Genomic DNA, 12,986 nt, shown 5'->3' with positions numbered 1-12,986 from the left:
TGCAAATCTACGGGATGATATTTAATCTGCTTTATAAACATGCTATTTGATCTTGGGCTGGCTAAGCTCCACCAGCTGATATACTTTTTTTGTTGAATTATACTTATGTTAGCTATGACATTGTGATTGAAGTCAAGACTACAATCAAGCTGCAAGTTTTTCAGCATGACTTAATTCCCTAATCTGGGCAATGTTTGAGTCATATCCATGTATCATGCATACATGTTCCTTAGGCTAGATCAAGTGTTTTAGATGACTGGAAAGGCACAGAAAGTTTTGCTGCTATGCAAAACCAGATCATACCAGCAAGCTGGAAATGGCTGCTTGTTCTGTTTCAGGGCCAGTCTTGCCATACAAGGCCACATCCATCTTGTGGCAGAGCAGAGTAAAATCTCTTGTGTTTGCTGAGGACCACACCTCTCCTCTGTTTTGCAAGCAGACTCTTTCACACTGAAATCCCACACTGGAAAACTCTGCATCAGTCTGGGCAAAGAGTTGGACTGTTTTGTTCACCTACCAGAAAATGAAATACTACAGCATCACTCAGGAATACATTTTGAGCAGCTGCTTATTTCAAGATGGACCTACCTGTCATATTGCTTATGTCTACAGCGCTTCTCTGCATTTGCATATTTATTCATGAATGGTTAAGTGCATCTGACATTAACATGCCTGCTCACACTACAGCCATGTAAACGATTTTTTTTCTTTTTTTCTGGAAGTCAAGGGAAGGCCTGCTGGCAAAGGAACAAGTCTTTCTATAATCTCATTACTTGTCCCAGTAACCTCTTTGCTAATGCTGGCAATTGTGCAGCACACCAGCAGGTCAGACCCAGACCTGCTGGGTGACCTGCACTAGCTGGGTTAGGGCCAGCTGGATGGCAGGTGAAGCTGTGTAAAAATATGGCAAGCAAGAGATGCAGTGTTCGGAGAGGCCATGGAAATAGGTTCGAAAGGAAAAGGGAGGAATCCCAGCAGAATTTTAGTGGTGGTCATTCTTGCACTTGTGTTCCTTGCAAACTCAGTTTTATCAACCCAGGCAGATGCTTGGGAGCATGCACCGGCAGAGCAGGCTCTACCATGCCAGTAAGCCCTCCCTCTTGTAGCTGATCCACTGGCTGACAAAGCTCCAAGTAGCTGCTGAACAGCAAAGCAGGTCTCGCTGCTGCCTCCAGAGCTCCAGATCTGCCTGGAAAACTCAGCCTTATTGCACCAAGGGAGTTTTCTGAAATGCAAAGAGAAAATCTGAAATGCTGCCAGTTGTGCTAGCATCCTAATGGGAGTGTTTGGGTCTAATATCTGACTCTCACACTGCCAGGTGAAGGAAGAGTTTATTACACTCTTAGTAGGGCAGGGGCTGGTATTATGCAGATTTGAGAATATGAGGAACCAACCTCCTGCATTCACCTTTTTTCCAGGACAGTAATACTGAATGCATGTAGGGAGAAAATAATTTCAGCTCTAAATCATTAATGTCTGGTCATCTTCAAACCTCAAAACCCAAAGACTTTTGACAAAACTTCAATTTGGCAAAGATTTCAGTAAAAGTGCCTTTGATGTAGCACTACTGATTTCAGTGGAATGACACCAGTGATCATTACTGCCCATTTTGCATGGCACAGAAGAGCACCATTACCCTGAGTAGTCCACATTCAGTAGTGTTTCTCAAGAGCAGACACATTTTACTGAAGGAGGCTGTCTTGGGTCAACTTTTGTCCTTTGTTTCACCTCAGGATTATCAGCTTCCTTGAAAATTACTCAGCAGGCAGAGAAGTGCTCCACTTCAGAAAGCACTGCTCTCAAGGAGAGATAGTACTGATTGCCCCTCTAACCACTTGTAAATACAAAAAAAAACCCCAAACTGCTCGAGGAAACTATCTCAAAAGGTAGCAGCACAGCAAGAACTGGCTTTTTTATTGTCATAAAGAGTCAAACGGCAAGTCTGGCAAATGCATCTGGGCCTCAGGTTAAGACACTGCCACACTTCATGTGGGACTGGAAATGTGTTATTCCTTATGAGCAATGTTTATGGAAGTAGGTACGAAATCAGCAAGACTGATGGGTAGAATTAATCACCTTTCACAAGTAGGGAGTTCGGAGGTGGCATGTAATGAGCATAATGGTATATGGAAATGGTGCTAAAAAGATTTTGTTGCTGTAATAAAATGTCCCCCAATACTTAAATTTTTGATGCAACATTAAAGCACAATGCAGCATTGAAAGTAAAGTTTTCTTTTCGATACAGCATTTATTCTACTATGTGCATTTGAGGGGCTATGCATTATTTCCTTGCTAGCACTAAATGTAAACAACTTAAAGCCCTCAGACTTTACTGTCCTGAAGCATGAATCTGGAATAAATAGCACGTAAGGAAGCCGTGCACCACATTTATCGCCATCACTGTGTCTACTGCATTCAGACATTTGGCATGATTTCTTTCTGTCTTGTCCAACATCTGTTCACTTACTTCTGTCCTCACCATGATCTGTTCACAGAATCATGACCTGGTTTTTTTTCCTTTTTTGCATGGTGCAGAAGTCACTCTACTTTCCTATGCTTGAACAAAATAAACAAGGAGCTGGCATCTCTGCAATCTCACTTGTGTGCAGAGAAACCGAGTCACCTGAGAGCAGCGGTGACCTAGAGCATCACAAGCCCAGTGCCCTTTCCACTTCAGTAACAGAGAGCCTTTTTAATGACATGATCTAATTTCTGCTGAAGGATTTAGCCCTGAAGAAATTGTACTGTTGCAATAAATGAAGGAATACTAATACCAACTGTACATAGCATAGCTGCTGTTGTACCAGTGAAGTGGTGCCTTCTGAAAGTACAGCCTATTCACATTCCAGTATTGGAATGAGCTGTACAAATACCTGTATTTTTATGATAGTATATCTGGCCACTCTTGGAGCCCTCTGTCATTTTGACAATGTCTAATCATACAGCACAACTTTGGTGCATAAAGAAGCTCCAAGATACAGTAGAGGGTTAGAGCTCGTAACAGACAATGAAGGCGGAGCAATGCTGAAATAGTAGCTTGTGGCCATTTTAATCACAGACTGTTAAGTAAAGCAAATGCACAAAATCATTGTTAAGCAGGGGTAACTCGCACAGCTAGCTATTTTTGGGCTCCATTCTCATGCAAGCATTCTCCTTTTAGCAGATTTCAGAAACACCTCCTATTCTTCTAGGGATAAGATTTTGCAAGATTTTTTTGAGAAGCATAACCCGAATTTCATAGCTGTGGAGGACAGATGGCAGCGAACCGCCTTTTATTTCCAAGCCACATCTGGCTCTGGTTTGCATATGGCTGGACTGCCTCGATGCTGGCTGCCTCACTGTACTGTCTCATACCCAGGAGCTGTGCCCAGTGCAGCTCTACCACCACCTCCCTGTTGTGCACTACTCACCCGTGGTCTCATCATGTGTTCCAAGCATTCCCCCTGGGTTTCTGATGAAAATGCCCTGGGAAAGGTTTGCTCAAAGCAGGTGAGAGATTCTTCCACCCCTGCTGACTCTCTCAGCAGTCATCTGGCCAGTCATCTTCCTGGACAGCAAGATGGTCCCCTGACACGTGCCTGCCTGTTTGCCTATTGTATTTGCAGTTGGTGTATAAATATACATAACCTCAACAGCCTGGCAAATAGACCCTCTGAATTTTCAGAAATGCTTCTTATAAATGTTTCTATTTCTCAGAGTCTTCCTGTCTGGATTCCTCAGTGTAGTATTTAACGAATGCCTTAATTTTCATCTTAAAAAAGAGAGCCAGAAACATCAAAGTACCAGCTTTCCTGTTTTAGATAAAATATGCTGACATTTCACCCAAGAGGGAGGATTTTTAGTAGATCATAGCATTCTTGTCTTTAAATATGTCTTTTAAAAAATCTCATTGATGCTTTCCAGTTTCAAATTCATGCTATTAATAGGTCAAAAAAAGAGGCTCCTAGGAGAAAGAAATCATGTGATTTTGTAACTTAAATGTTTCACATAAACAAAGACCAAAACAAAAGCTGCACAAAGTATCTCATTTCTGGTGTACAGCAGTTGTACTGAAGTGACTGGCTTCTCCCTGTCTGAGCATCAGCATGGAGATTCTGTAAAAGCACATTGAAAAAAGCCTGGATTTTATCTGTCCTCCTGTAGCAAATGAGGAGTGGCTGTTAACTGAATGTCTTCAGTGCTGTCCAAGTAGCACTTCTCCAAAGGCTTTATTAGGTCTGCTGGAGCCATACCTAAAAGAGGTTTAAAACAGAGAAGGCTGCCTTCATCTTTAGAGTTTGGTCTTTAGAAACTTGGAGGTTTTTTTCCAACGTGAGTATCACTCAAGTTTTCAGATTCAAGACTGCAGATGACTATGACACATGTAGCAACATAGTCCCACATGCAACTGGCCACATTTCTTTTTAAAGAAAAGACAGCAATTTTCTAAAGAGCAATCAGTCTTCACAGCACTTTGCACTGGATCTAGCCCAGCAGGTGTCCACTGAGTTGTGCTTCTGAGACCTCTTAAATGCCAAAGCACAGGTTGTTAAATGCTTAGCACCTCAGGACCTGTAAATCAATTTTTGACTCTCTCACTTTGTTTCTTGGTACGTGTTGTGACTTGTGAGTCTGCTGCTGAGGGGACATTTCAATAGCACATTGGGCCTGAACGAACTGGTGAAACTTCTGGGCAGTAATCAGCTGGGTTGAACTAGAAAGCAAAGGTCCCACAGAGAAATCTCACTACCAGCCCACAAAATGCAGCAGGAGGCACTTGTAGAGGGTAGTGGCAGCAAAAGGACCAGCAAACTTGCAGAAACTGTGTCTGGAGATAGGCATCCCTAATGTTTTGTGAACTAACACCTTGGAGGCCATAAGCAAAGCTGATTTCAGCAGGGTGGAGCATGTCTCCAGCATCAACATGTCCAACCATTGAACATGACTGCATGGTAAAGAGCACAAGACCTCTTCTGTCATGCAGAACTCCTAATTTGTATAGAAATCACTTAAAACACACCTAGAAGCCCTCTGATGCACAGCACAGTTAACGTCAGTGAAAGCTGGAATAATTTATAAAGTCTAATTCACTTGTGTGGTTTGTAATGTTTTCTGTCTGCTGCCTTACTAAAATCTAATTGCCTGATGTCAGATAGGCCATGGAGTGACAAGAATAGTTTGTGCATAGATACTATGTCTATATATACACTCAAAAACTAACAAGTAAGCCTTGTCTGTCATGTCTAAAATCTTTCTAATTTGGGCTGGGTTTGAAGCCTGCTTTTAGCAGTGAATGTTTTTTCTTTATACATAGTTTGCACAAGTCAGGTTCCATTCCAGCAATGAACATGGCATTGAAAAGACTGACACTGCATGTTTGGGCAGCCTCTGCAATCCTATTTCTTTGAACTGATGATTTCCTTATTAGCTCATCTTTGCTGGAGAGGATACACGCTCTCACAGCTGGTGCCTTGAACTAGCACTGCCAGTTGCTTTGCAAATTCAAAACCAAGGCTCCCCTTTTCTGGTCAGTGCAAGAAGCTAGTTTGGTCAGTCCCTTGGCTGACCATTTTTTCCACCAGCTTCATTTTGTTCTTGCCAAGGAGCAAAGTCCTGCGTGGCTTTGGGCTCCTGATATTCCTTTCGACAGGTGCTGGTCCTGTCTGTCAAATGATCTGCCACATCCCTCTGGCAGGATTTGGGCCAAACAAGACACACAGTCTGATGTACTGTTTAAAGGATTGCTTGCAACCAGTGCATCACCACTGGTGAACTCCCCTGGGTGAGCTGCAGCTGGATTAGACAGTGGCCAGGTGAGGTTGTAGCCATGTTTTTGGTGTAGAAAGCACAGCAAAATTTCCAGGAATAATTCTATTGGGTGTATGCTATTGTTGCTTTCTGTGACAGTGTTGCTGTGCCCTGGGACACCCATGGTTTCTGGAAGGTCTTTGTTCATTTGTTTTAATTTGTGTCTAGCTAAAATGTGATATGTCTACTTGTGTGAATGTATATGTGTGTGTGTGTCTGTCTGTATGCCTGTAAATGTGTGGAGACAAATCTGTGGTATAAATGAAAAATAACATTTTTTATTAATATAATAGTAGACTGATTTTATCCTTCATGAAACTCATTACATGTAGGGCACACTGCTCTTTTTTTTTTGAAGCTTTAAGAAGTTTATGATTTTAGTCCTTCCAGCACATGCCTTGTTATTCACGAGAGATCCGCCGTTTTGTTCAAAGATTTCAGTTTTTGCAGAACCAGCTAATTTGTGTGGTCTAAACTCTTGACTTTATTAGGATCTACAAATAACTTCATATAAAGGCACTGATGGTGAATAAAGTGTATACTGTAAAACTGACACTCTAAATCTGGAAGACCTGACATCTGGATAAACAGCCGATGGATTGCCTGAAAATGACTGTAAAGCAGTAATCAGAAATTCAGTGGGGACAATCTAATATTCAAAAGCAGAGGCAGCTCCTTCTCAATCTTCAGATGGTTTTTGTTCAGTCTGTTCCTAAGGTTTGGATTTTTTCACCTTACAGTCAAAAGCTCTTCGGGAAAAATGGCTGCTACAGGGAATTCCTGCTGGCTCTGCAGAAGAGGAAGAAGCCAGAAGGAGACAGTCAGAAGAGGATGAACTGAAGGTGAAAAAGCTGGAAGAAAACATACACAGGTAGGGATAGTTTCCCTTTGCTTTGCCTAAGAACAGTCACTCCCATTAAGGCTAGAGACATTCCTCACCCAGGTCCTCATCTCCGGCAGCAGCAGATAGCAGCTGCACAGGGAAGAGTGTAAGAGGCAGGCACACATACAGCCAAACCTGCCCAGAATTTGTCTCCCATATGTCCATGGTTTCCAAGGTAGAGCTATCATGGTATCTTTGTGTTTAATGGACTTTGATGGATTTCTCTCATGAAGGAGCTAAAAAGAGGGCTCAGTTGCCCCTTCTGAAGCATGTTTATCACTTGATCAACACTCAAGAGATTCTCCATTGCTTTACACCTCCTGCAGCCAAAAGGTGTTCAAGGAGGGGCAGCACTCTTTTGCACTCACTTTTCACTGGTGCAAATGACTTTTTGAAATGGAGCAGCAGATGCCACCAGCAGCTCAAACATCTACTGCGTTCAGAAGCAAGTTTGGGTGTTAGAATTATTTCCTTTTATCAGTTTCCCATTGCAGTCTGAATTGTTGTTTGTCCTCTTTTTTATGTTTTCCTTTGTTTTGATACAAACAAGGGGCTCTAAAGCTCATAAGGAAAATGCTTTTATCCCTCACAGGACAGATTCCAGAGCTGCTTCATCTGCAATTTACGCTATGTGAATTTAGAGTTTTTTCAGCTGGCAGAAAATTAGCAAAAGTTGGTCAGATTTGGCACAACAGCTTTTACAAATATGTCAGCTGAGGGATGTAAGTGACAGAAAAAAGTAAACAGGACCAACAGTCCAAGGGTTGAGGTATTAGCCTATCATCTGGTAAACTCAATTTGCCTTATGCCAGGTTTCTTGTGAAATTTCTTGGAGAAATCACTGAGAATGGTTCTTTGGGGATATACACAAGCAGACCAACCCTAAGTGACACTAAATGGCTTCTAGGTGGAAGTAATAGATCAGCATGAATGTAAGAGTTGCCTCATACTACTGGTCTCTGTCTTGTGATTCTTGTTAATTAGAACTGATCTGAGAATGTGTATTATTTTTTTACATCTGTGGTAACACAAGGCAAGAAAGTTGTGGTTTTTTAGATTTCATATGCTACCTGATGTTTTACTCCATAAATTAATGCAGTAGATGGAAAAAAATCATGGGCTGAACTTCAGAAACATGTGCTGCAATACATATTTCATCTAGTGCTGAATGCTGCAAGGTATTAAGTGCTCTGACCCCATCCAGCAAAACACATCAGCATGTGCTTAATTTCAGCTGTGTGAGTGCCACCACTGAAGGCAATGAAACCTGATTTGCTTAATTAGTTCAAAGTGTAGGATGAAAGTCTACGTAAAACCTTTGCCCCTGTGGTTTGGGTTTTTTTTTCCTTAACTAAGGCCATGAAATAAAATCTTTTAATATTTGGAAGTAATGAAGCTCTCTTCTGGTGTAACCACCTATCTGTCAAATTGACAGATCAGCTGCTTTCTCCTAAGTTGAAAGGACATTTGTTTGACAGCCTTGCTAGCATGCTTAACTTCCCTGTTAACTTTCCAAGGGAACTCCAAAGACAGTAAAAAAGTATTTTAATTTGAATGAGAAAATATTACACCTGAACTGCAGAGATAAGACAGGAGAGGTTGAGGTCATTAGGCTAATTACAATTTACATCCATGACAACATGACACATCCAGAGCCCATCAAGATAGGCTGAGAAGGTAAAGGGCTGTAGAAAGGGTAAGAAGAGAGATGTCAAGCATGTTATCTGGATGAGTGAAGTAGAATGAACTCATGCTGAAAGGATTTTTTTGGTGCCTGTGCACCACATTTCCCCTCTGCATTCCCAGGAAAGAATCAGAGAGGAGGATTACAGGGGAACCGTTCATATGTTCATGTTTGCAGGGGCCTAACGGTCCTGTGGAAGTGCACTATGCACTATCCAATGGGACCACTATGAAACAGCCCAAGCCTTCTCAACAAGGGCAACAGAGGACAGACTAAGCTGGTTCACCAGAAAGGTATAAAACTACTGCAAGACCAGCCATAGAGTTGGTGCCAGGGGACTGTACAATCACTGTGCCATGGATCTTGCGTATTCATTAGAGTCACACTGCATTGTATGTGCAAGCACAGAGCAGCTGCAGTATCAAGACATCTGTGAAAGAGTCTTGTGGCACACATGCTGGGTTTGTCCCTACTGCAAAATATGCAAAGTCTTTTACGTTTGCTCCAGGAGCAGGGTGAAGCTTACTTGTGAAGGCCAATGTCCAACCTCTGCTGGCAGCCAGCACCCATGCCCCTGCTTTAGCAAGGGGGAACATGAAGTCATCCCCTTCCTCTTGAAGCAGAGCATCCCATCATCATCGCAGAGAGCAGCATTTCTTCTGCTCACACTGAAGCTCTCAGGAAGGTCCCTTTCTCGTACCTCTGCATTTACTACATGAACAGTCATGGCACAGGAGAAGTATCTATCTTTATTTGCAGGCCAGACATAAACAGTAGGTCTGACAAGCTGAGTGAACTGCGGCACTCAGGACAGAAGTCGGAAGTAGATAGTGTTTGAGACCAGACTAACATTCATAAATGAGGATGTGGGCTCATGTAGGTCTGTGCTGTTGAGAAGAGGCAAATATCTCTACCTTAGAGAAACAGTAGGGCTGGCTGTGGGTTTGTAGATGGTCCTGAAGGCCTTGCACATAACACAAATGCTTCAGTTGAGTATTGCTCTTTCTAATTCAGTTTTAAGTGACTTTGCCACCGAAATCAGATGTTTTGCAAGATGTACACGTGCTTGTAGTGCTTATTCTTAAGTTAGTATAACCAGTTCTCCTTTGTGTGGGAGGCATTTCATTTCAGCTGGGCAGCAAAAGTGCATGAGTGTACAGACTACTCTTTATTAGACTTCCATGTTGTCATGATACAAGAAATCACATACATACTTCAGCTTGTAGCTTGCAAGGCTATGTGCATATGAATAAAATTAAACATGAGTAAGTGTAATGATTTAATGAGCTCCCTCATCTGCAAAAGCATTTGGAAGAAGGATGCCTACATTAGTCAGCATTTCTGTAGACTTCATGCCAAGCAACTGAAAAAATATCTGCATCACAAAGCTAGAAATAAAGCAGAACAAAGGATGCAATACAAATAATTAAATACTATCATTATGCTGATAATTACTAACAGGAGGACACAGAAGTACCAGATGCACATGCAAGTTAAAAAAACAGGGAGTGCAAGACTAGGACAAGATGCAAGCATATGAACAGTGTAACAGTGGATCACAGACAGAATGATCATTTGATAGTTGGGATTAGTTTAATATGTTTAGAGATTTTGAAATGTGTGAACACTAGAAACAGCCTTTGTATCCAAGAATGCAAAGTGGAAATAGAAGAATAAGCACACTTGAAACAAGTTTGGTTTGGGCATTTCTGCTTGCCTAACTTGAGTCTTCAGAATAAGACTTACGCTGCCCCATGTAAAAACCCTGGTATTGTCTCTTGCATGTCTTTAAAAAATTGTTTGGTCCAGTGAACTGAACAAGAAGATTGGACCCCTTATTCAACATTCATTGAGTGTTAAGTGGGCTTGAAATTTGTCATTAGTGGGAAGGATAGAAAGGCATTGCTGCATTATTAATGTTTGAAACCCGGCTGCAAGTTTGGTGGTACCACTGTATCAATGGCAGAGTGAAGCCAGACATGGATTTATGATATGTCTCGGCACAAACTGTCCTTAGACATAGACAAGCTTTAAAGCTAGTTTAGTTTTTTGGGTTGTCCTAAAGATCTCGGGTCAGTGTTAGAGGAAAGCAGCCACGTCTGAGTTTCTTTCCCATTGTCACACAGTGAGAAAGTGATCTCCTGTTTTCTGCAGCTACCTTAGATTTGGGGTAAATGGTACCAAAGGAGTAAAAAAATTAACAAAAAACATTTCTCTTCCCTTAAACTTATTCTCAAAATCACAGACCTGAAATATATTGTTTAGGATAGATAGCATTGATACAGATGCTCAGTGAACTTCCACAGACACATTTCTGATAGTGTGTTGTAGGTGAAACAAGCACTGGAATGTGTGGCATGCCTCCCATGGTTATTTTTACCACATGACAGTTTGTTATTTTGCAGCAGTGAATGGAAAGTTGGCATTCAACATCTGGGTATTAACAGGCAACATTCATAGAATAGAGCAGCCCACCCAAAGCCTGCTGTTCCTGCACAGCATTTGAAAGGCTCCCCAAATGAGTTTGTTTTACTAGATTACATTACAGTACGTGCTGGCAGCCCGTGTTTACTACAAAAGGTGAAGAGTTTTCATTGCTCTGAAGCTTTCATGTAGCATGCCAACATGAAATACTCTGTGACAACATATCTCCCTAGTTGATGATGGACACTGGCATGAGATACCAGGACTGGACTTGTTGTGCTCCTAGAGAAAAGAAATCCACTGAGCTAAATCCTCAGTAAAATGGCATATCCCTTCAGTAATCAACAGTCCCTCTGTTCATGTCGGATGAGGAGGTGCCCATCAACTCCAAGGAGAGACAAATCATTGTGCTATCAGAGCAGCCTTTTTGGACATGTGGACCAGGCAGACAGGTTAGAGCAGTGGATGCTGGATCCCCAAAAACCACACACAAGAGACACTTGAGGCGCTTTGGCACTGTGGCAGCTCTTGGGGGTGAAGCAATGCAGGACAGCAGCCAAGGTATACATGTGTCCCCTGTTCTTTACTCAGGGCTACTCAGCTGTCAGCACATCCAGCTCTTAATGTTTGCAAAAGCCCTTTGGGGTTGTGGAGTGCTTCACTCTCGTGCATGCTGGTGGTAAGCCACAGCTGTGTCACCTCTAGGAGAAGGCTTTTCCATGATGGTCCAGCATGCAGGGAGAGTTCCAGTGTTAATGGTGGTAGGGGCAGGTGCTTTGGACCATAGGTCATGAGCTCTTTCCTGGGACAAGCACATATCTTTGCTGGTTGCTGTTGTCTTGCTGATGTGGGCAGGTGGTAAATACATGCAAAAACTCCCTCCCTCCCAGCAGCTCCCATCTCAGAGTGCTGATGTTTTTCTATACTTACAAAACCTTGGAAAGTATTTTAAAGAAATGTTGAACTGAAAGATGCCTGGGAGAGGGACTGCAGGACAAGCACAGCTTCCATCCAAGAAAAGCACTTAACCTGATGGACCAAAAGAGATGCTGAATGTAAGCTTACACAAGAGAGATGACCAGTGATGGAGGAAGAGAGGTGACACCACCTCTCAAGCAAAAGGTGTCTTGGTTGTATGAGGGTCTCTGTTGTTGTACTGTGCTCAACCTATGACTGCTTACCAGGTATTAGGCAGAAGTCCTAATCTAGGTAGAAGATCCAAAATGGAGTAAACTTCTCCAAACCTGGCAGAATTGTCCTCTTCTTCCATCACTGCAATTGAATATTTCCAGGTGAATGCTCAGATTTGAGTGTTGTCAGAGAGACTGCGCTAGCCCCCGAGAAGAAAACGCTCACCAAGCTGATTTGATATGCAGAAAATAAAATCTTATTAATACACTATCTTATTAATAGACTATGAGTGCTTCACAGATCTCTGATGTTAGATGGGGTCTACACCAAAGTCTTTTCTCATTGCAGAGTCCAGCAAATACAGGCTTGTAGTTGTTGTGCTTGTCATGGCTGCTGCACCTGTAGCATTTTCTCTCCTCCCAGTGTCCATTCTTTCATTTCTTCCTGATTCCAAGGTTTGTTTCCTGCTTCTTTTTCCCAGGATAGAAACTTAGCATGTCTCAGACTGGGAATTCTGGCTATAATTCAGTCTCTCTTGGGACTATCACTAAGAGTCTTTGCATGACAGAGGGAGAGAGAGCACGTAAGACACATGTGAGAGCACTCCTTCAAAACAAGGATCATCTGATGTCAGAACCAGCTGCTCAGACCACCCCTAGAGCAGACAGTGCAAGCCAGGACCAGAGGTGCCATAAAACTCTCCTTAGCAAGGTCTCACCCATTTTCCTTCCATCTTAGCCTTCAGAGAGATATGAATGGTTGCTGAAGCTTATGCTAGCGCAGAGAACAGTGTGTCTTCCAAGTGCATGGTCCACATGAGTGTGACTGTTTTGCAACTTCCACATTGATGACAGCTGGAGAAAACGATCAGGAACATTGCTTATTCAACATTTTGGGGGTTTACCTAGAAAGCCAGATGCAGCTGTAGACAAGCCTTCTGTCTGCCTCCACATGCTGCCCATATGACCAGTTGCATTGGGTGAGGTCTTTAAGAGTGAAATAGCAAAAATGAGTCAGGCAGTCTCTCCAAATTCTGCTCACCTTATGAGGGAAAAATCAAGCTTTCTGCACAGGAGC

General features: G+C 42.4%; 1 protein-coding gene across 6 annotated transcripts in view; it reads left to right on the top strand.

Annotated features, from left to right (window-relative positions):
• PALM2AKAP2 (PALM2 and AKAP2 fusion) overlaps nucleotides 1-12,986 on the top strand; it is a 272,673-nt gene that overhangs the window by 54,811 nt on the left and 204,876 nt on the right. For all 6 annotated transcript variants that reach the window (XM_069777058.1, XM_069777055.1, XM_069777057.1 and 3 more), the window contains exon 3: nucleotides 6,528-6,658. In XM_069777058.1, coding sequence (XP_069633159.1) covers nucleotides 6,528-6,658 — 131 coding nt within the window. The remainder of the gene's footprint in view (nucleotides 1-6,527; nucleotides 6,659-12,986) is intronic.

The sequence above is a fragment of the Haliaeetus albicilla genome, chromosome Z, assembly GCF_947461875.1.
Source record: "Haliaeetus albicilla chromosome Z, bHalAlb1.1, whole genome shotgun sequence".
Lineage (NCBI taxonomy): Eukaryota > Metazoa > Chordata > Aves > Accipitriformes > Accipitridae > Haliaeetus > Haliaeetus albicilla.
Note: the sequence above shows the minus strand (reverse complement) of the source record. Positions and strands in the feature narration are given on the sequence as shown.